Below are 23,013 nucleotides of genomic sequence, written 5' to 3'. Positions count from 1 at the left end.
CTATATTGTTACTTCCTGGGTGATTCTGATGCCACAATTTTAGGATGTATCTTCTGTGGGTTCCCCCCAAAGCAGGCCTTGTGATGGGGGTTCGAGTGCAAATCATTTGTTGGAAAGGGGGTCCCAGGAAACGCAGGTGAGGAATGAGGAGGTGAGGCAGGGAAGAGAAGGTGCATGACCAACCACGTCCTCCCCATGGGCTGCTGGGGGTGAGTCCCAGCAAGGATCCCCAAGAGCCAACGTACAACACGCCTCTGCATCAGCCACCCCAAGAGGTGAGGGAGCTGGAGCAGTAATCTGCTAAGTCTTTATCAGCCACTTTGCATGAGTCATTCTTTGAGCACTTTTGCGGGGGTTCTTAATCCCCTGGCACTTCCAGCCTGTCCAGTGTGTCCCTCAGAAATCCAGCTCAACCCAGGCTGGCACTTGGAGATCGAGCTGATGTGTGTGACGGCGGGATGTGTGAGGCCTGACGGGTAGGGTACCAGTAGCATCTGGAATGGAGGGCTGCCCTGCTCCCATCTCTCCACCATCCGGCCCCGATCAATCATTGGGTATCCTTCCTACCACTGGAAAGAGCTCCGGGCCTCCTCCACTGCTGGTGGGAATATAAATGGTGCAGGTGCTGGGGAAAACAATTTGGTGGCTCCTTCATAGCTTGAATGTAGAATTATCACAGGACCCAGCAATTCCCCACCCCTCGTTCCTAGTTCCTGCCCCCAAATGTTCATAGCAGCACGATTCACAATAGCCAGAAGGGGGAAACAACCCAAAAGTCCATCAACAGACGAATGGATACACAAATGTGGTCTCTCCATACAATGGAGTGTTACTCAGCCGTAGGAAGGGATTGCATACTAATACATGTTACGGCATGGATGAACTTCGAAGACTTAATTCTGAGTGAAAGAAGCCAGACACAAAGACTACCCCTCATATAATTTTATTTATATGAAATGTCCAGAACAGGCAAATTCATAGAGATGGACAATGGCTTCTTGATTGCCAGGGCAGGGGCAGGGAGGAATGGGGAGTGATTGCTTAGTGGACGTAGGTGTCATTTGGGGTGATGAAAATATTCTGGAAGCAGATTGTGGTGAGGGTTGTACCACGTGGTGAATGTACCTAGTATGACTGAATTGCACATGTCAAAATGGTTAAAATGATGCATTTTTGTATTATATATATTTCATCACAATTTTAGAACAAAACACAACAAAACTCCAGGTACTATTCCACAGCCTGAGTCGCAGCGCATATTACCCGTTTCTCAGATGGGAAACAAACACAGAGCGCGGTATGTGTACCCCAGGGCCCCACAGCCAGGGATGGTTCTCCTGAGTGGCGGCTCCTAGAACCACCGGGTTGGAATTGAGCCCCACACATTGGCCTCGTTCCTGTGTGAATGGTGCAAACAGAGGTTTCTGGGAGCCTTCCTGGTGGAGAAATGAGCCCTGTGTCCAAGGGGAAGCCAAGCGAGGCCCACTTTCTGCAAAGTAGCAGAACAGCCCTGGGCGGGGGAGTTTGTGCCCAGCTGGAAAATTGCGGGGCGTCTTGTCTTAAATATAATATTAAATCGGCACCTTTAATTAGTACACTTAGAAAAGGTCACTAGCAATTACCTGGGACACAAAGAAGGCGTAAGCAGGCAAGAGCCCGTGAGGAAGCCGAAAAGGACCATTTTGAGCAGCACATAATTGAGGGGAAAATGGATAAAAGTCCAGGAAATTATAGGGTGGGTGACAGCAGCTGATGGGCCCCATCCATGTCCTGCCCAGTGCCCCCCTTCTTGGAAGGGCCTGAACATCGGGCCTAAGAAAGCCATTTAGGATATCGGGCCGAGTCGTGTGACCTTGGCTGGAGGGCCAGTGTGGTCTTTTCCAGAATCCCATCAGCCAGCGGAGAGGCTGGGCCCTGACGGTGGTTGGCAGGTGAAGCGTCCCCTCCGGGGGGCCACCATGGACTGGTTGTTGACTGTGGGCAGGCAGGACTGCTCTGGGCCTCAGGCTTTCTCATATGGAATCTCCCCAAGGCATTAGGAAGGAGCTCAGTGCTCCTCAAACTTGGCCGCTAAAGCAAATCTGAGCATAAGGGAAACAAAATGCATATCCCTGGAAGTCAGGGGGAGACTGGAAATTCTTTTACGGCTTTAGGTTTGGTCTTCAAAAATAGTTACGTTGTGCTCCAGAATATTCCCATTTATTTTCATATAGAACAATTGCTTGCCATTGAACGACATCATGCTTTGAGCAGATGTGCTTGGTTGACCTATGACTTCACATACCTCTTCCTCCTTCCTCATCCAGAAGGAGCCCTGCACTGGGAATCCAGTAATGTGGGTTCTAGCTGCCGACTCTGTCCCCCACCATTGCACTTTGGGCAACTAGTGAGGTGCCTTCAGCTTCTCCATCTTTAAAAATGGGAAGGTTGTACTCCCCAGAGGATCTCCGAGGTGGTTCCGACTCTGTTTCATGATTTTTCTTTTCTTCCTCCTGCTTTTCACCTCCTCTCATCACCTTAGGTGCTTCTATATCCTGTTCTGCTGTGTGACCTTGGAAAGGATGCATTGCCTCTCTGATCCTCAACTTCCTAATCTGTAAAATGGGTAGAAGAATGGCCACCAACTGAGTTGCCGGGAGGACTTAATAAGAGAATCCGGGTGAATGAGCCTAGCTAGCACTGTCTGGCATATCCTCAGAGCTCAGTCATTGCCCAGAATCTTTCTTTTCTAAGTGTTAGGCTTCTTGTTAGGGTCTGATAGGGTCATGTCCCTAGAAGTCCTGAATCTTGAGTTCACTTACCAAGTATTGAGATGTGTAAGGTTGTGGAAACCAACAAGGGCTGTAGACCCAGAATGCCTGGGATCTGAATTCCAGCTCTGCCTTTTACTAACCGTGTGGCCATGGTTAATTACTTAATCACTCTTTGTTGCCTTATCTGGTAAATGGGTAGAACAATGGTCAGGATTGAATCAGACAATACATAGAAACCCCCTAGCCCAGTGTCTAGAGTGTGGCTAGCACTCAAAAATATTCGCTCTCCTTGTATCACTTAGAAAAGCTCAGTAGTGTTCTTTTCTAGAGAACAGTCCCAGAGTTTGGAATCCTATCTTACTTAGCTTGATCATCAGAGCTATTGAGTAAACACAAGCTATATTTGGGGAAGAAAGAGTGTCTGTTCCATCTTATGGGGTAAACTGAGGCTTTAAAAGAAGTGACTTGCCCAAGGCCATGAATCTAATCTAACCACCCCTTTGAGAATCAGACAAAGACTATAGCCCCTCTCTGCAGAAAGTGATACTGTATGTTCATGACATTTTGCACGATTTCCAAAGGTTCGAGGACCTCCTGCAGCTAAGGTGGCCAGCCTGTCCAGTTGTCTGGGACCTCCTGGTTTTCGTATGTGTCATTCCTCAGTCCCAGATAAACCAGGGGGTTGGTTACCCTGCCTGAACGCTACTTAGGGAGGGCTGTGATCCCCCGGGGAAGATGCCCTATATATGCTAGGGCTTCCTAGGCAGGACTGTAGGCCAGGCACCCTGGGGGCGCCTCTGACCAGGGCTGTGTTTCCTGGGGAACAAGGACACCTCAGTCCTCTTCTTGTGAACAGAAACTATACCTTGCACCCAGTCCTGGCCTCCATTTCCTGGAGGCTGGGCCACATCTTCCTATAACCTCTGTGTACTCCTGCACTCAGCACAAGGCCAGCCCCTCGCCACTGTTGGGCAAATGTCAAGTATTGTAATTTTTTGTGAATTAGAATGAATGCTTCCATTTGCAAAAGACAGAAATCCAACTCAACTGACTGACTCAGGCCAAAAAAAAAAAAAAAAGAAGAGGCAGACATATTAGCTCCTGTAGCTGAGAAGCCCGGAGGTTGGAGCTAAAATCAGGCACCGCTGGCTGCACACCCTCAAACCTTCAGGAGTCTCTCTGTGCACCATTTGGCTCTATTTTCCTCCTGTTGGCCTCATTCTCAGGCAAATTCTTCCTGTGTGGTGCCAGAGATGGCTGCCAGTGGGGCCAAGGTAGCAAGGCCAGTGGAAGAGGGCTTCTCTTTCCCGGTCATTCCAGCACAAGTCCCAGGGTGGGCTTTGACTGGCTCGTTTGGGTCACATGCTCATCCCCGAGCTAGTCATTGTGACCAGGGAGATGGAATGCTCTGATTGGCTAAGGCTGAGAGGGATGTGCCCATCCGGAGCAGAAGAACTGAAGGGGCCTGCCCTCATCAGAGCCACTAGGAGCAGGGAATCTCCAAATTTAAAATCAGGAAAAAGTCGGGGACGCCTAGGTGTCTCAGTGGTTGAGTGTCTGCCTTTGGCTCAGGGTATGATCCTGGGATCCAGGGATCCAGTCCCAGATCAGGCTCCCTGCGAGGAGCCTGCTTCTCCCTCTGCCTGTGTCTCTGCCTCTCTCTCTCTCTCTGTATCTCTCATGAATAAATAAATAAAATCTTTTTTTAAAAAAAAGTAAAATCAAGAAAAAAGGGGCTAGGCAAAGGCCACAGCTCTTCATTACCCACATAAAAATACGATGAGCCATGGTTCTCTGTGACAGGCACGTAACACACTGTGACACGTGGTCAGGGTGGGGGCAAAGAGCCTGGGTCTGTGACCTGCCGGCAGTGTGTGGGCTGGGACTCCCGAGCAAGGTGCCGAGGAAGGGACCCACTCCAATTGTCACTCTCTGATCTCTCCTGTGGCTATTCCAGGTTCCTCTGTGACCCAGTTGCTGGCCCGAGACATGGACAATGACCCCCTGGTGTTCGGCGTGTCTGGGGAGGAGGCTTCCCGCTTCTTTGCCGTGGAGCCGGACACAGGTGTGGTGTGGCTGCGGCAGCCGCTGGACAGAGAGGTATATGACCCGGCCATGCCCCTGTCCCAGTTCTTTCCTGGCGGGCAGACCCTGAGGGAGGAGGCTGGCTCATCATCTTTTAGGGGCCTTCCTCTGAGGCCCCATTCTGACCCCAAAGTAGCATCATGCTGCCTAAATGGTGTCCCTCAGTCCATCAATGCTTGCATCTGGACTTGGGGGTGGAATGGGGTGGTTGGGATGTCTCCAAACAAGGGACAACACTGGACGGGCAAGAAGGACCATGGCCCTGGGTTCATGCCCCATAGAATGGTGGCTCTGTGGTATATACAAGTCTACCCCCATGAACAGTGCTCCCCTGAAGGACATTTTCCAGAGACACCAATTCTGGTGATGTGGCAGCCCGTAGCAAATTAAGGTATGAGTTTGAAAACCCCAACCTTTGTTTTCTCCTTACATTTGAAGAAATGGCCTCAGAGGTGTCTAGGGACTTGTTCAAGATCACACAGCCATTTAGAAGCCCAGCCCAGATTAGGGCCCAGGGCCCAGGACTCAGGACGTGGGAGCACCTCTCTAACCCTGCCTTCTCCCTCCCTCCCTTCTCTCTTTCAGACCAAGTCTGAGTTCACAGTGGAGTTCTCCGTGAGTGACCACCAGGGGGTGAGTGTCTCCTGAGGCCTCTGCTACCCTGGGAGGCAGGGTCCTGGGCCCTGGGGCAGAAAGAGGCTGGAGGCCAATGCCAACGTTAAATCCCCACCCTTCTCTTGCCAGGTGATCACGCGGAAGGTGAATATACAGGTCGGGGACGTGAATGACAACGCACCCACGTTTCACAACCAACCCTACAGCGTCCGCATCCCTGAGGTAGGAGCCCCCAGGGTCACACTTAGGGATGTGGAGGGTGGGCCATCTGGGCAGGGGCTGAAGCTGGGTACAGGGCAGCTCCAGCTCTGCTTCCCCTGCCCACGCCGCAGCCCAAGCACCAGCCCTGGGCAGGTTGGTGACCTTGCCGACAGCTTGGAGGGTGAGGGCCTACCGATGGTCAAGGACGGTGGGTTGGAGGCGGCCTCAGGCCTGATAGAAGGCCTGCCTGGGATGAGCCCCACAATTCTAGCTGCAGGCAGGACTGGACAGGAGGTAGAAGGGGCAGGTGTCGTGGCCTCTTTGCTTCCGTTCATAGCCAGTGTGGGCCATGGGCACGTGGGTTAGCAGGCCTGATCCCCGGCTTTCCAGCCGTGTCCAGAACGGGCCCTCCCAAGAACCCAGGAAGCAGGTGGTGGCTCCAGGAAGGCACTTTCTTTCCCTAGCCTTATGCTCGCCCGCCTGTCTCCCTGGCCCTCTGCTCCTTTGGGTCGTCTGTGTACTCTGAGTGTGTTTGCATGAGTGCAGACATGTAAAACCAAGCCATTGCTGGTAATTGAGAAGTACAAATTATTGCATTACAAACGGTTCATTAATAAGCTGGCTGCCGGCTCCCAATGGTACTAGGGTTCTCATCCCTTACTGTCCTCTCCCAGTGACTGATGGCAGTCTTCTGGGCTGGTAGTTAGCAATTCAAAGACCTTGAAGGTGGTGGGTAAAGAGCTTCTACTGGGTGTCCCTCGGGCCTGCCCTTAGGGCTCTGGGTTGAATGGCAGCAATAAAGCCTTGGCCTGGGAATGATGGGAATGGATTCCCCTGCGGAGAGGCAGGTCAGCACCAAGGCATTGGAGTTCCAGCCCCTTTATGTTATATGTCACTGGATCAGGGAAGGGGAAGAGTCTTTAGAAAATACCTGTTCAGTTTATAGATAAAGAAACTGAGGCGCAGTGTGGGACAGTGACTTGCCCAAGGTCACACAACTTTGACTTTGAGCCTTCTGACTCCCAGGGCAGCCTCAGATTCCCTCCAAGATGAAGAGACCTTGTCTCATGCCCCCCACCCCTCACCTTCCTGTTCCTGGCCTTCCTTACTCAGCTGTGAGCCAATGGTCTTATGCTGGTGCCAGACGGAGGGAAGGGAGGACAAATGTGAGGGCGGGAATGCACGGAGGCTCCCACACCTTGCCCTGATGTGGCAGGGCCTCGGGAGGGAGAGCCCGCAGTCCCAAGCAGGGGGACACGTTGCCCTGAGCTGTGGCCAGCATGTCCGGGGCTGCAGCTTGGCTCCAGGCCCCCTCTCATTTGGAAGTCTCCCTAATTTAATTAAGGGTCTCTACGTGCCAGCCTGTGCTCTGGGCCCAGGCTCGGAAGCCAAGGGCATGGCTCAGAGTTAATGAGCCCAAGCCCATTGCTCAGCTGCCATCCTGGCAGGCATGGCTGCCCGTTGTCTTCTCTCACAGGGGGCAGCAGGCAGCAGCGATGGCAAGGGGACGAGAGGTCACATCCCTCCTCCCCAGCCTCTGGGCCCGGGGCCAGCCTTCCCCTCCCTGCCTTGCCAGGAGATGTGACCTCCAATGCCGCCCTGTTGGGATCCCCTGGGATTCTCCGAAGGCCTCTGCTTCCAAGGAGAGAGGCTCTCCAGTCAGTCATCTATTTAACAAATATTTATTGAGTGTCTGCCGTGGGCTTGGCACTGTGCCAGGAGGCCGCTGCGCAGAGAGACCTGGAAGGCCGGAAGAACGAGCAATGACAGAAGCTGAAGCTGGCGGCAGGAGACCCTGGGGTCCGGCCCCTGCTCTGCTTCCAGATTGCTGGGTCCATGTGGGCACGTCACTTAACCTCTCTGGGCCCCAGTCCCCCTTATCTAACAACAACAGGGGACAGGCAGGATAAAGTGGCCTGCCTGATGCCCATCTGATGACATCTGATGACATCTGATGACTCTCCTCAGAGGGTGGGCTGAGAGGGGCCAGCCACAAGGACACACAGTTCTTGGAGGGCAGCCTGTGTGGTTTACTTGCTTGCCCGTAAACATCCCCAGCTCACCTCCTTGACTTGATACTTGATGCCCTACTTAGGGCTGCTTGGTGGCCGGTGGGGTGTGGTGTCAGCTGGATGCGGGCCTGGCCGCTCCTGACCTGAGGTGGCTTGGCACCGACCAGCCCCGGCCTGGTGTGGTCACCTGAGCTAGAACTTAGCTGTCTGGCTCAGGCCCCAGCTGAGGTACCAGCAAAGGGCCTGCTGGCTCCTGGCCCGGAATTGAGCCTGGGCTCTCCTGCTGGCCTGGAGGTCACCCTGGCGACCCCAGGGCCCTGCCCTTGAGAAGATGTGTGACCTCTGATGTGTGACAGAGGCCCCATGGAAGTGAATGGGGTAAGAATGCAAGCCAGGGAAAGAGGCGGGGCTCTGGAGACCTGTGAGGTGTCAGTGCTGAGGGGTGGCCAGAGTGATCGGAGAAATGTCAGCAGCCCTCCTGGAGGAGGTGGCTTTCCAGCTGACTCTTGCCAAGGTGAGCAGTGGAGGTCCTGTAGGTCAAGACCTCTGGGATTTAGTCCTGGCTGTGCCTGGGACTGGCTGGGTGAGACTGGGCTTATCACTGCCCCTGCTGGCTTTTGTCCCACTAGCTGTTAAACTGGGGGATTGGACAGGTTCCTTCTAAGGCTGATAGCCCGTGGTCTGCGAATGCATCCCAGCAGGAGAAGCTTCTCCTTCTCCTTCAAGTACTTCATTATCCCTGAAGGGCTGGCAGAGAAGCTCTAGTGGCTGCTTCCATCTACTGAGCTCCCCTTCTCATCATGCCAGCCACCTGTCCCGTCTCCGTCACCTTCTCAGCAGCCACTGTCCCCAGCCCTACAAGCCCTGATCATTTGGGGATCTGTTGTGCCCAGAACCCGAGGATGGATGTGAAGAGCAAGTTTTCTGGGAGACAGATTCTAGGTCTATATAAGGAAGAACTTTCTAGTATGGAAACCTAGCGCGCATTCTATCCCCCTACCCTTCCAAGGATGTACTGAGCTCTCCAGCCCTGGCGCGATGCAGACCAAAGCAGAGCTACGCGTTTCAGAAGCCATTCAGAACTGAGTGTTCGAGAAGGGGTGGATCAGAAGGTCCCAAACACACCCCGTCAGAATTTCCTAGGGGACTAGCTATGCATATTCCTGCACCCCTGCGACTCTGAATCCGTAGCCTGGGAAGAGCCGCCCCGGACGCTGCATTTCTGACAAACCCCGCTGGTGCCTGACCCCTGTGGCCTTCTGGGGGGGCGAGGGCAGCCCATCCTCAGCTGCCGGGAACAGGAGTGGGCCGGAGGCTGGATCAAGGCCAGGCCCTGCCCCTTTCTCCAGGAGAACCTGCAGGCCCCCTGCCCCAGGCCTGCCCCTCTCTCCCGCCCCCCAAGGCCCCGCCCGGCCCCGCCCCTGCTCAGGAGAAGCCAGACAGGTGTGTTTGGGTTTCTGTGTTCCTGCTCCCCTCCTGCCCAGCCCTCTCCCCTCACTAAGCTGTTCTACATGTAATTATCCATTTTATCAGGGTGAAAGGGCCTGCAATTCACTTGTCGAAGCCCTAACGAGGCAGCGTGGATGCTTTCAAGTCCGTAAAGAAAAGGGAAATCCTGCTAGAATTGGCAACTTAATTCACCAAGCCAGCCTCGACAGACCTCATTAAGTCCCCGTGTATTCATTTCAGGCTAATGGCTGTCATGCTGACTGCTGTTTGATTTGCTGTAATAGACTTTTATGGCGTTCCAATTTGCTCAAACGTGTTTGCCTGTGTCTGTGCCCAGCAGCACCGCTCCACTACCTTCATTAGGGGGGGTGTGTCCGCCTCGCTGACCTTCAGCGCTGCCCTGTCCCCTGTGTCCTCCCCGGGGCCACCCCCACCCCCCCCACCAGCCCTCCAGGTGTGCCCCGGGGAGGTGACCCTGAGGCCCGGCTGTTCGGGCTGCGAGATGGGGGTGAGGTGAGAATTCAGACAGTGCCAGGTGGCCCCTGGGGTCAAGGGGTCAAGGAGGGCTTCTGGAATCTCAGGGCGGGCTGTGTCCTTGAAGTTTCGACAAGTTCATGCACCTTCGCTGGACGGTTGGGCTGTTACCCACCTGGCCTCAACCTACCCTTCTCACCTTCCCTGCTGGCTTCCCCGGCGCCGATCACCCTGTCAGCCCGGGGGCCGATTCCGTGCCTGGGAGCCTGTGTCTCTGTCTCTCTTTTTTCTTGCTCCCCCGCACACACACTGTGCCGTTCTAACCGGTACCCGAGTGTTTTCTTTCTGCTCCCAGCCGAACTTGATTTTCCCTGTCCTTTTAGGCCCAGAGCTGATCCATCGTGCCCTGAGCCACTCAGTTTTTTTGTTTGTTTGTTTTTTGTTTTGTTTTTTTTTTTTGTAAATGAACACAGTGAACATTTGCTGAACAGCTATAGGCCCAGGGCTTCTAAGCTGGCTTGGACACGTAGGGTAGAGCAAAAGGGCTCTCCCATTGGCCAGCTGTGCAACTTAGGATGGTGACATAACCTCTCTGGACCTCAGTCTTCTTATCAATGAGACAAGCAACAGTATTTGCCTTATAGGGGGTGGGGGTGGGGAGGTGGTCATTGTGTGAGATATAATAATGCAGGTGGGTAAAGCCCTTAGCCCGGTTTGTGGCTTGTTGTATATTTAGTAAAATGCTGGTGATTAAGACCAAGGTCTTGGCCTTAGGGGAGACAATTTTACAGAGAGAAAGACAGGTAAGAGGAGGTCTAATAACATATAAATGTGTTAAACGCCATGGTCGCTTAGGGCATGCAAAGCAGGCTGGAGGCACTGTGGAAGAAATGACCCGGTCTATACACAGGGGCCATTTGTTTGGGACCTCACGGGATGTGTAGAAGTTTGGTAGTCACACAGGGAGGTTAGGGTGTCTCCGGATTATCATATACTTCCTGTTCTTTAGCTTCTCTTCATATATTGGGATTGCCAAAAGATAGAAGGGCACTCTAACCCCTGACCAGAGATCCTTTTGGAGAGGGCCAGTGGCAGTTGGTGTACACATGTCCCTCACAGACACCCAATGTCCCCTTGTGGAAATAAAGCTGGGCTGGAAATAGGTTCCCTGGGGACCTGTCCAGATCACTGACAGGTCCTGCATAGATCTTTGTAACTCATGGCTTCAGGTGACCAGCTGTGAGGTGGGGAGGAGGCTGGAAGAGGGGAAGAGGCTGGCAGATGGACCGAGATGGGACAGCAGGGGCCCGGGCCCCCTCGGCTGGGGACATGATCCAAGCCAGGGTCTCCCTAGGCCACCCCATCTCTCCATGTCACTTAGCAAGGACAGATGAAAGCCACTCCTCCCTGGAGCTCCTTACTAGAGACAGGAAAGCAGGGAGAAGGAGCTTCCTGGTGAGCATTTGTCCGTAAAACAAAGTAATTCATCCCTGCGATAATAATAAGTTGACGCCGTTGTTATTGTTGAGAGCTTCCTCTGTGGCCAAGGCCCTGCTCACTGAGAGCTCACTGCCGCCTCACACGCTAGCCACGCTTGTCAGTCCCATGCCACGGGTGTGGACTTGGAAACAGAGAAGCTCCGTGCCTTGCCCAGAGCTTGCCAAAGGTGGAGCCAGGATTACGAGACAGGCCTGGTTCTGTGATTTTTGGCAGGTAGCTTCAGTTCTACCTGCAAAAGGGAAATAGTTGTGCCTGCCTTGCAAAATTGTCTCCAGGATTGAAGGAAACGGGACCGTGTTGGGGGGGAAGCACTTAGCATGGGGCCCAGCCTCAGCAAGTGTCTGGCACGCGGCCCTGACTATGGGTGGTGGTACGTTCAGCTCCCCCACCAGCCTGAGCAGGGACCGTGTGCCCCCCAACCCCCTGCACCCACCCCGGGGGCCCGGCCCGTGGACGAGACCTTGGCAAATGGGCAGAGAGCCCCGCTGCTCCCCTCTGCCTCTTGGGCAGTTGGGAGGATAGCAGGAGCCTTTGTGCAAAGGGCTCTGCCCCCACTGGCTTTCTTCACCCAGGTGAGGGGTCCTTTACTGCTCACAGCCTGGGGTGGGGGTGAGAGCAGCCAGGCCGGGTGCTGGGGTGAGAGGGTGCCCCCACCTCAAAGGACACCCCAGGCCTCACTGCTGGAGCTCTCTAGTGCCCTCTATTGCCTGCCAGTCCCCGAATCTCAACCATGCCCTTCTCTGTGCAGTGGGCACGCAGACAGACGAGGCCCCAAGCATGCAGGGGTGGGCATGACCAGACGTATTAGCACCCACTGGGGCCGACAGCAGTGCCCCTGGCTGCCCTCCTCACGGCGTGCCCATCAGACGCCGAATGATTTATAAACTGCATCCTCATGTTGCAGCGAGAGGTGGGGGGTCGGGGGAGCTCCCACTGGCTTGTGCCTGACGTTCCCCCTGAGATGTCAGCTCTGTTCATGAGAGTGTTGTCTCCCACGCCAGGAGAGGCAGTCCCTTGACAGGCCATATTAATTTATACCTTGGGGCCATGGTGCCCGGCGGCCCCCTCTGCATCTATAACCACCCACCTATTGATTTGGGAGAGGGAGACCAATAAATCATCTCAGGGGCTCTGGATCCTGCTGACCAGAGCCAGAGTGGTTTATTCTAGCCGGGCAGCAGCCCCACACTATGCCACGTCTCTGTGCCCCTCAGTGAGCATCCTGAGGTGCTTGCACCTCCTCCGGTCCCCCACTGTCGGCACGATGACAGATACCTCCTGTCTCGTGGCGGGCAGGTGCCACAGAGCCCGCAGCAGCCAGGGCAGGGAGCGTTGTAGCACATGGGCACGTGCACACGGGCAGGGCAGCAGGCCAGCTGTTTCTACAGAGTCTCGAGGTGGAGTGGCATGTGCGTGCGTGTGTGCACGCGTGCAGGTGATACGGTGTGTGTGTGTACCCACTTAAGTAATATCATCTTGTCTGTACCCGAGCAGTCTCACTATCTTTCATTTGTCCTGACGACAACCCAGTAAGTTAGGGGAGAATTTTCATCCCATTTTAGAGTTGAGAGAAACTGAGGCCAAGTTCACCGACTTCTTCATGTCTTTCCGATCAAGTGTACTTGCAACTGGAGCCATAGAGTCTTGCTCCCTGTCGCCTTCAGCACCTCTGCATGTGTCGTTTCATAGCTTTGCCGAGGCCTGCTTGTAATTTGCCCAGAGTTGCGGAGAGGAGGCCCCGATCCAGCCAAGGTGGGAGCAGACAAGCAGGGGAACCCGAGGCCTCGTGCACGGGCTGAGAGGACTGTCACACGGGCCCCACACAGGCTGTAGCGACGCAGGGGAGAGGCTTCACTCAGAGCCCTCTCTGAAGTGAGGACCACCTCTGGAGGTCAGGACACTCTGTCAGGGTCATAGTGACCCCCCTACCTAGTGACCTGCAGGGTTAGTGTGCCCCTGCCTCTAAGATGTGGGTCCCCAGCTGTGCACACACCATTGTTCTGTGAGAAGTAGAAGACCCATTCCTGCAGGTAGACACCAGCCCGCTCCCCCACGGAGCCAGGGACCCCGGGTTTCCCCATGACCCCCGTGACACCTCCTCCTTCATGGCCATGGCCGTGAGCACCCTCCACCACTCTCAGCGAGAGGAACGAGGGCAGCATGGGAACAGGAGACAGAAGGAGCCCAGATGTAATTAAAATTATTATTTTGTTTGAACAGTAATAATGTTCTTAATTACACCGGTTTCCTCGCCGATTCTAGCTGGGAGTCTTCGGGGGCTCATATAATTCTGTCGCAGTGGCTGCAGGACCCTCTGCCATGAATACGAAGCAGGGGGCCTATGTGCAGAGCCCAGCTCGCGTGCATTAGGGGTTCTCTGGCACATGACGGGACACCATTTATTGTCCGCCCCCCCTTAAATAAAGACCCTCTAAGAGGAAGGAGATGAGAGCTGGCTGCAAGGAGATGCTCCTGCAGTGTCGTTGGGCTGCCAGCCACGCCTGTCGTCTTCATCCCCTTTCTCTTAAATGGTCTCCTGTCTCCCGTGGTGGGGCCTGTGGCTGGAGGGGTCAGGTCTCCTGCCTACACCTCGTTTCCTCCAGGCAGTGGGGGTCTCCTCAGACCCTGGATGGGTGGCAGGCTGATGAAACCGATGGTCGAAGGACCAGCTTTTGCTTTACCGCATCCTGACTTGTGTTCCATCTGTGACATGGGGACCCTGAGCCCTACTGTGACACAAGGCAACAGAGCCACACGCATATAGGTTCTGACTCCAAACCAGGAGGCCATGAGCAAGATGCTTGGTCTTTCAGGGCCTCAGCTTCTCCATCCGTAAAATGGGGGCACATTGGAGTTGCATAACAGCTCAGGGAAAGCACATGTATGCAGCACCACACTCGTGGGGTAGGTGACTGGTATTCCCACTGCTATGAAAAATTCTCAGAGAGCTTCAGGAAAGTCACTTGGGGTCCAAGGAGCTTGACAGAGAGGCTCCGTTGCCATGGCCTGATGGGTTGATATCAGGGTGTAAGTGGTCAAGAGCTTACAGTCTTATGGGAGACAAGAAACATGTGGGAAACATGAAATGAAAACATGACAAAGAAAACAAGGAAGCCGTCACCAAGATATAACTGGTAGTGGCCTGAGGACGTTCCAAGTGGGCTCCTTGGAACCAGCACCAGAGGGACCGTCAGGGTGACTTGACCTAACCACATGTTCTGTAGAGGTCAACCAAACCCGACAGAGGAAAAGATTTCCCAGAGTCCCCCACCCCCACCCCCACCCCCCCAGAAATCAGTGGCAAACCACTGAGACCTAAGGTGACCGGGGAAGATCCTCAGGGCAGTGGTCCCCAGAATCCATGAGGTCTCCATCCCTCCCCTGGAATTGCAGCGCTGTCTTCCCGGGTGGTCTGATGTCCAGAGCCAGGCTGGGGAGAGGGGAGGGGAGCTGCCTCCTGGGCTCCTACAGCCCCCACAAGCTCGAGAGTGGTGGCGGGGTGTGCAGCCTTCCGATGCGGGGCCCCAGGGCCCGTGTGAGTGTGTTGGCTGACCGCCAGCATTGCCACTGCTCCTTCCCCTGTTCTGGAGACCCTGGAATTTGGCCTTTATTTACCCAGACAAGTTGGGAGTATTGGCCGTAAGGTTTGTGGACAGGCCTGGCACCCCCTCATGACAACAGGCCCCCCACCCCACGGTGGGCCTGTGTGGGTGTTTGCAGGCTGCCCGACCCACCTTGCCTTCTACCAGGGGTGGGGTGGGGGGAACAAGAGAAAGTGAGCGAGTGCTTGGTTGATGGAATTATTATAATTTCTCTGATTCCTTAGCAGCCTTTAATTACTTTGCAACTCTGCGGTGCTGGCTGGGAGCTGGGAGGCGCTGGGCTCTCCCTCTTTATAATAATAAGTGGAAGCCTCCTGTCCGGCTATGAGAAAGGCCGCTCTTCTCTCCAGATGCAATAATACAGCCGAGAGATTGCACCCAGGGCATAATCACTAGGTACAATGTAATCTTCCCCACTCACTGTCTTCATCACCCATCGGCCAGCCCACCTCCCAGGCGGGGGGCACTGCCAGCCACAGAGAGCTGAGTGTCTGGCCGCGTCCTTGTCCAGGAGGGTCACAGGCTCGGGATGGCCCCTCTCCCAGTCCTGCGTCTGAGAAGGCCTTTCCCACTGACCCCTCCCCTCTCAGCAGCTCCCAGTCTGAGCCCAGCTCGCTTCTCCTGCCACTCAACACAAACCCTTCATGGTAGAAATCCATCCCATTAGGTGAGGTGAAGCCCCAGGCTTCCCCGGGCTTCCTGTCCTAGATCCTCACTGTGGGTGGCTGCTTTCCTGCTGCCCTGCCTTTGCTCATTCTGTGCCCTCCCCCAAGATGCTCTCACTCCTGCCCCCTGCACATTCCTCCTCCCTCCATTTAGCCAAATCCTATTCTTCCTTCCTTCCTTTGGAACAATAAAGTAGGGGAGGTGGGTACTGTGTCCCCATTTCACAGACAAGCAAGCCAAGGGTTAGCAAATCAGACTTGCCGGGTCACTTCTTCTGGAAGTGGCTGGCTGGGATCCGACCCCAAGCCCTTCACCTGGTCTCTCTGCTCAGCTTGAAGGCACAGGCTTGCTTTAGCTCCTGCCCTTGGAGTTGCTGCCTATACCCACTCCCTCCTGGTTTCTAAACCCCACTCCCAGACCCACCCTCTGCCTCCTGACCCTGGCTTGACCTTTCCCATCTGGGGTGGCCCCAGGACCCCACTGTGGGCAGAAGAGGTTTAGTCACATGCAGCTCTGGTTGCTGAGCCTTCCTGGGGCTGGCCCATCCAGAGGCAGCTCCTCCTGTCTTGGTCGCCTTAGAGTGGCGGGAGTTGTACCCTGGAGGGGGCTGGAGCCCCACCACCCGCAGCTGGGAGGCCTTTGTGGGGGAACCTTCTACCTCCAGGGCTGAATTTGCCCCTCCATTAAATGAGATTGGTAATCCTGGGTCAGTCCGTGTCATCGGGGACAGGACAGACAGGAAGCCTTGAGCTTAAAGCCTTAGGTGAGTGGGACAGATTAACCCCTGGAGTATTTTCTCCGATGCCCCCTTCCCCACCAGCTTTAGGAGTTTTCTTTTCTTTTTTCTCTTTTGGAGTCTGTGTATTAAGCATACGTACAGAGAAATGAACAACCGTAAGTGTTCAGTTTTATGAATCATCACAAAGTGAACGTAGTTGTGTAGTCACACCTGCATCAAGAAACAGAAACTTAAAAAAAAAAAAAAAAAAAAAAAGAAACAGAAACTTTCTTGCACCTGGAAGCGTCTATGATTCCCAGTCTCTCCCCGTAAGGATTACCACCGTCCTGACTTCTATCCCCATGGAATATGTTTGTCCATGCTCAACCTACGGTATACATTCCGTTTGGTTCTTATTACCACCTAAGCTATGGAATAGGTGGCTTCCTTTCAGAGGTCACTTCCCATATGTGAGAATCAGTGCTGAGGTTAGTGGTTTGAGTCCTGCTCTCACTGCTTCCACTTGGGAGACCCTGGGAGATGTTGTGTCTCTACTCAAGTGTGTGTGGCGCAGATGCAGGGTTGCCACTATGCTCCTCCTGCAGTGCTCCTCTGCCAGGGCCTGGTGTGATGGTGTGTGCAGTGCTCCTCTGCCAGGGCCTGGTGTGATGGTGTGTGTGTGTGTCTCAGCTGGCAGCCTGCATGCAGAGATCCCAGAGGGACCCTCCCCTGCAGGTACAACCTCTGGGCAGAGCCCCCTGGGAGTGGGCTCATCTCTGCAGGTGGATGGACCTGTCCAGCTGCTGGGACAGGAGGATGCAGGGGCAGGGGTGGTGGGCAGTTACAGGAAGCTAAATGCAGCCAGCAAAATACAGGCTGAGAAGAAGGAGGCAGAAACACAGCAGGAGGACGCTTTTCCCCACAGTGCCTCTTCTGGGCCCCACAGGAGTCCTTCAAGTTGGTAAGAAAAGTCTGATTATTCTCATATTATAGCCAGAGAAATGGACCCAGAGAAGTCAAATGACTTGCCCAAGGTCACAAAGCTTGTCCTGGATTTTGTCCTCATTTTACTGTCCCCCCAGAACAAGTCCAAATGCATTCTACCCCCAGCCTGTCCACTCGGGGTTTGGGGTCTAGTGTGTCTGCTGCCTTCAGAGGAGCCGGCCTTGAGTCTGGAGAAGGTGGAAGGAGGAGGGTGTTTGGTTAGGAGGGGGATTCTTCTGTAGTGACCTTTATTGTGCACCTTCAGCCTCCCACAAAGCTGTGGCTTATATCAGCAACCCAATCTGAGGTCTGCACAGAAAAACGCAAAAATCTTTAAAGGCTTCTTAGCAGCTTGAAGTAATTGTTTTTTTTTTTTTTTCTTTCCCTTACCTGGGCAGGGTTGGGGCAGGTCCAGGGCAATGGGAGAAGAATAAGGAATTCTTCTAAAGCAGTGTCTTTCTCCCCACGTCCCCAAACCATCAGATCCCCCAAATTCAGAGACTGCCCAACCTTTAAAAAAAATCCCCCCAACACAACCCAAAAGATTGGGGTGGAGGGAAATGCAGCAGCAGCTATTGGGGCGGAAAGCCCTAAATGGTGTGGAAGTAATGTCTAAAGTGTGCTGGCGATTACAGACATTTCCACGGAGGCACGCTCAGGCTGCATGGGTCGGCGCCAGCAGCGCTGGGGAAATAAATAAATAAGTGAGCCAGCGTTGGAGAGCCCGTTAACTGTTGCTGTGCAGAAGGGAGGGATGCAGCAGGTTACTGGGGAGGGTGGAGGGAAGGTAGGCGCATTCATTCATTCCTCCATCCATCCCATTCATTCCACTGTTCTGAGTCCCTGGGAGGTACCAGGGATGTTGCTAAAGCCTTTCTGTGGTTGGTAGCCAGATTCCCCCAGGCTGGTGGGGTCTGATCCTAACCCCCGCCCCCCCACGCCCCCACGCCAGCCTCCCCTTGACTCTCTGATTTCCTACATCTCTGCCTTCTTTCCAGTTCCTGGGAGCACCCACCCTGCTACAGGGTCTTTGCATGGTGGTACCCTCCCTTTCTTCATGAAGTCGTATATCCCTTGAGATCTATAATTCCTGATGGATCTTTTTTTCCCAGTATGGAACAGATTCTCATGTTCTGGGTCTTCAGAGCACCATAGCTCTGATCTTGAGATGTAAGGACTCGCTCATTTATAGGACTGTTTGGTCTCTGTGGGCCTCCCAGGCGAGATGGTGGGCTCTGTGAGAGCAGGGGCATGTCCATCTGACCATCTCCCCATCACTGGACCCTCAGGACCCAATGCGCAGGGGGGACTTAGTAAATATTTGTTGCATGATGCCATTGATACCACTTGCCTTCAGGAACTTCTCTTCCTCCTCTCCTCTGCAGCCCATATCCTTTCAGGGAGAAATTCCACAGACCAGTCCTTGGTGTGCTCTATTCCCAGGGCCCACTGCAGAAGGTACCTCAGAAGTGCTGGCAAGTTCCCCACCAAGCCTTCGGTCTGTTAGAGGAAGCTGCTGAAGGGACTGGGGTATGATAGGTAGAGGAATAGCCCCAAAGAAAGGAAAGCCCCACATCCTGATCCTGGGAACCTGTGACTATTTCACATGTGGCAAAGGGACTTATGCAGGTGTGATTAAGGACCTCTGTAAGGAGATATCCTGGTTTTTCTGCAGGCCCCATGTAATCCAAGGGTCCTTATCAGAGAGAGGCGGGGGAGTCAGAAGTGACAGTAGAAGCAGAGGTCAGTGGGATGCCTGGGTGGCTCAGGGGCTGAGCACCTGCCTTTGGCTCAGGTTGTGATCCTGGGGTCTTGGGATCAAGTTCTGCATCAGGCACCCTCCAGGGAGCCTGCTTCTCCCTCTACCAATGTCTCTGCCTCTCTCTCTGTATCTCTTATGAATAAATAAAATCTTAAAAAAAAAAAAAAAAAGAAGAAGCAGAGGTCAGAGAGAGGTTTGAAGGTATCATGCTACTGATCTGACCATGGAAAGACGGGGCCACGAGCCAAGGAACAAGAGTGGCCTCTAGAAGCAGGAAACGACACAGAAACAGATTCTCCCCTAGAGCCTCCAGAAGGAACACAAGGGGTATTAATCCCTTGATTTTGGTCCCATAAGACCCATTTCAGACCCTGGCCCCCAGAACTGTAAGATGATAAACTTGTGGTAATGTGTTAGAGCAGCCATAAGAAGCTGATTCAGAGTCCTTCTGGAGGCACAGCAGTAGGAGCATGCCTTCTTCAGTGCACCCCCAGCACACCCCAAACTCTAGATCACTTGTTCCTTTGGGCTGCTTCCAGCAGAAGGACTGGTGTCCCCAGAGGTGGGCTGTCCAGAGGTAGGTGTAAGGCTGGTGGTCGTTGGGGATGATCCATGAGGGCCAGGAGCTGGGGAGGGGCCCTGCAGAAAACAGGAGGGGTGCGTGTGGGTAAGCCCAAGAGCCCGTATGAGTGTGGAGAGGGGGAGAGGGAGAGCTTTTCTTTCTTTCTTTTTTTCTTTTCTTTTCTTTTCTTTTCTTTTCTTTTCTTTTTTTCTTTTCTTTTCTTTTCTTTTCTTTTCTTTTCTTTTCTTTTCTTTTCTTTCCCTTCTTTTATTTTCTTTTCTTCTTTTCTTTTCTTTCTTGATTTATTTGCTTATTTGAGAGAGAGAGAATGTACGAGCGGGGGGAGAGGCAGAGAGGAAGAGAGAGAACTTCAAGCAGACTCCCCAATGAGCACAAAGCCTGACAGTCTCATACCCTGAGATCATGACCTGAGCCAGAATCAAGAGCTAAACACTTAACTGGCTGAGCCACCCAGGTGCCCTGAGAGGGGGAGCTTTTGTATGAGTCGGAGAGATTGGTGCTGGAAGGGACTACATCCCAGAGCTGGCCACGGTGCTGCTGGGCCCCCAGGAGCCCTCCCATTACACAGAGGTGGGCTTAGCAGGCACCAGAGTGCTGGAGACCCTCTTGGAGAGCTTGGCCACTGGGTGCCAACCAGCCCAGAAACCAGAGAGAGAGAGCTGGGGAGTCCCTGCTTGGCTTGCTGCTAAAGTGTAATGAAGGCAGGAGTGTCGATTCCACGTGCCTGACCCCACCCTCATTCATTCATTCATCAGACATTGCCGGGGTGCCTGCTGGATGCGAAGCCCATGCTGGGTGCTTGGGACACGGGAGAATGAGCCATTGGTGCCCAGCCCCCAGGAGATCCTGGCTGGGCACTGCTCACCCACAATGGCACTTTAATAAAACTGGGATAAGAGGCCAGTGCTGGAGGACCTGGGCAGCCACCACCAAAGCCCGGCTCTCTCTGGGTTGCCGAGGGGTAGAGCAGAGCCATCCACCCAGCCCAGCTCTGGCGCTGCAGCACACCTGAGTCGTGCCTCCAACCTGCCCCGTCCTGGCCCCTGAGCCCCTTGTGGCATACGGCATACGTGTATCTTATCACATGCGTCTCCCTACAGGCAGCAGAATTGAACAAACAAGCTCTAAGTGAGCTTGGCAAATTGGTTCTCTCTGCTCCGTCCCACCCCTCCACCACCCTGCCCTGCTGCAGCCTGGGTTTTACCTGCAGGCCGCTCTCAGTATGGGCTGGGCAGGGAGGGGGCTGGAATGGGTCTGAGGCAAGCAGAAGGACCCCCCCCCCCCGCCCCGCTGCACCTGCTTCATTATATCTGAGGTGGGTAGAAACCTCACAAGATAGAACAGGCCCTCCTGGAGGGTTCATGGGCATTCCTGAGGAGGCAGCAGGGCACGGGCCTCCTAGACGGCCTGGCCTGGGCTAGTGACCACACCTTCTACTCCAGCCCCTGTTTATACTTGTCCAATATGTGGATCTTCCTGGTCTCAAGTTCTAGGGTTTATGATCTGATTAAAGGTAGGATATGTACCTTACAATCCCTTGAACCCATAAGCTCCAGAGGTACTGGGCATAGGGGAAGCACCAGTAACAGCCATAATGACAGTACAGGAGACTGTGCGTGCCTTCACATGTGTACCTTTTATAGCTGACCTATAGGTGCTAGGATTTTTCTCATTTTTAAGATGGAGAGCCTGGGGCTCAGTCGTACGCCCCCATACGTTGTTGCCCCTCTGTTGACAGTGAGGCTAGGGGCCGAGCTGTGCAGGCGTTCTCATCTAACACGTGGAACAAACGTGCCCTGGACACTCAGGGCCCCCTAGCAGGCCGCAGACCAGTGTGAGACTTCGGGGCTGTGGCTCCTTGCAGTCCTCTGAGGTCTCCCCAGGACAGTGCTCAGGGCCACAGCCAGCATGGCCAGAGGGGCTGACAGTGCCAGACACCACTCCTGGCCTAGAGAGCCAGGAGGGGCCGTGTTCCTGGAGAGACAGCCTTCTCACCCTGCACCAGTGCACGCATGCATGCACACACCTCCAGCGTGACATCCGCCCTGCCTTCTCCTGCCCTGAGCATCTCCCTCACAGGTCAGCACCCCAGAATGCTAAATCATGGGCAAATCGGCCACAGCCAGTGGGAGGCCAGGAGGACACAAGGAGGGGACACTGCCATCCAAGCCATTAACATCAAGCTGGCCAGGTGAACAAGCCCTTAGAGATGTGACATGGGACGGGGCACACACGTGGAACATGTGTGCTCACTGGGAATCACTAAGCGTGCAGGATTCGTGGCATGGCCACTTGGTTATGCCTCCCCATGAGAACAATTTGCAAATGGCAACAGTCACCTCAGGTGTAAAGTCGAGAGATGAGGTGAGCCAGTTTCTGCCTAGAAGCTTTGGACTAGAGCAGACCTCGTCTCCCTGCCGTCGTCCCCGGACAGCAGTGTATCTTAAGGGAACTGCACTGAGATCCTTCCGAATGTCCTTGGTCTCCCTGGGTCTCAGTTTACCCACCTCTACAGTGGGGTTCATCACCTTAGCTCTAGCGAGCTCCCGGCTAGTCAGGGCTGTTGTAAGAACAGCCGAGCCAAGGATGGGATGGCATGTATACCATGGCGCCAGCTTGCCGGGTCACGGCCCTGCTGAATGATGCCATTGGGTCATTGCATGAAGAGGGGCTCTATGTGGCATTCCTGCCCCCAGGCAGGGAAGATAGAGCTAGTGTTGCGACACAGAGGACCATCACAGAACAGGGGCTCAGTGTTCCTTCCCCAAGGCCGAGGGCCGAGCAGGCCCAGCAGTTGATGAGCAGAGGTGGGCACATGTGTTGGAAGCCCGGGGCTGGGGACCCCAGGCGCCTTCTTTGTGCAGCCGTGCGTTGGGATGGGTCCCTTCCCGGGGTCTCACCTGGAGGGTTTGCAGGCAGGCAGGCCTGTCCCTTCTGCACGGCTGGCCTTGCAGCCGGCCCGCAGCAGACACGGCTTTTTTGTTTTTGGTTAAAAAGCCTCATTGGAGCGTTATGATATTGGAATGTGAAGGGTAATTGAGCTGAAAGCTATTCTCTTCCTGTGACCGGCACGATAGGAGTGATTGAGGCGCCCAGGCCTGCGCACCAGCCTGGGAATCCTGATGAAAGGTCTGTGCAGAGACGGGGGTGATAGATGGAGTGCCCCCAGGCCCCCCAAACCCTTGCTCCTCTCCCCAGGGGCCCAGGCCTGCCCTGTAGTGCACTCCCCTGAGACTCTGAGCTGCCAGGCCGGGCCTCCACCCGCCTGGAGGAGATGGGCGAGGCCTCGGGTGCTGGCAGAGGGTCTCCAGTGACAGGTCCACAAGGAGAGGGCTGGGCATCGGACTCAAACCAGCAGAACAGCCTGTTGCCCGCAGCCTCTGCTTCGCCTCTTCCCGACAGGACCCCTTCCTGCCCCTACTCTACAGAGGGGCCTCTCTGTACCTTCTGCTTCTCTCTCTCCCGCCACGTTCTAGCCTACACAGTGTCTGGACAACCCCAAGGTTTTCTAAGCTGTTCTAATGCACATAGGAATCACCTCTGACGATCTGATTAAGATGCAGATCCTGATTCAGTAGGTCTGGCGTGGGGCCTGAGACTGTTTCCCCT

The 23,013-nt window shown here is 54.4% G+C and overlaps 1 protein-coding gene across 15 annotated transcripts in view; it reads left to right on the top strand.

The window, feature by feature from the left end:
- The window catches only part of CDH23 (cadherin related 23), a 410,879-nt gene that overhangs the window by 116,832 nt on the left and 271,034 nt on the right, over nucleotides 1-23,013 (top strand). For all 15 annotated transcript variants that reach the window (XR_005986846.1, XR_005986845.1, XR_005986847.1 and 12 more), the window contains exons 4-6: nucleotides 4,711-4,853; nucleotides 5,424-5,471; nucleotides 5,583-5,675. Coding sequence is in view for 11 of the 15 variants with exons in the window: in XM_041749258.1 (XP_041605192.1) it covers nucleotides 4,711-4,853; nucleotides 5,424-5,471; nucleotides 5,583-5,675 (284 nt within the window). In the remaining 4 variants the exon portion in view is untranslated. The remainder of the gene's footprint in view (nucleotides 1-4,710; nucleotides 4,854-5,423; nucleotides 5,472-5,582; nucleotides 5,676-23,013) is intronic.

Source organism: Vulpes lagopus, chromosome 3 (genome assembly GCF_018345385.1).
Source record: "Vulpes lagopus strain Blue_001 chromosome 3, ASM1834538v1, whole genome shotgun sequence".
Taxonomy (NCBI): Eukaryota; Metazoa; Chordata; class Mammalia; order Carnivora; family Canidae; genus Vulpes; species Vulpes lagopus.
This window is presented reverse-complemented; position numbering and strand designations above follow the sequence as displayed.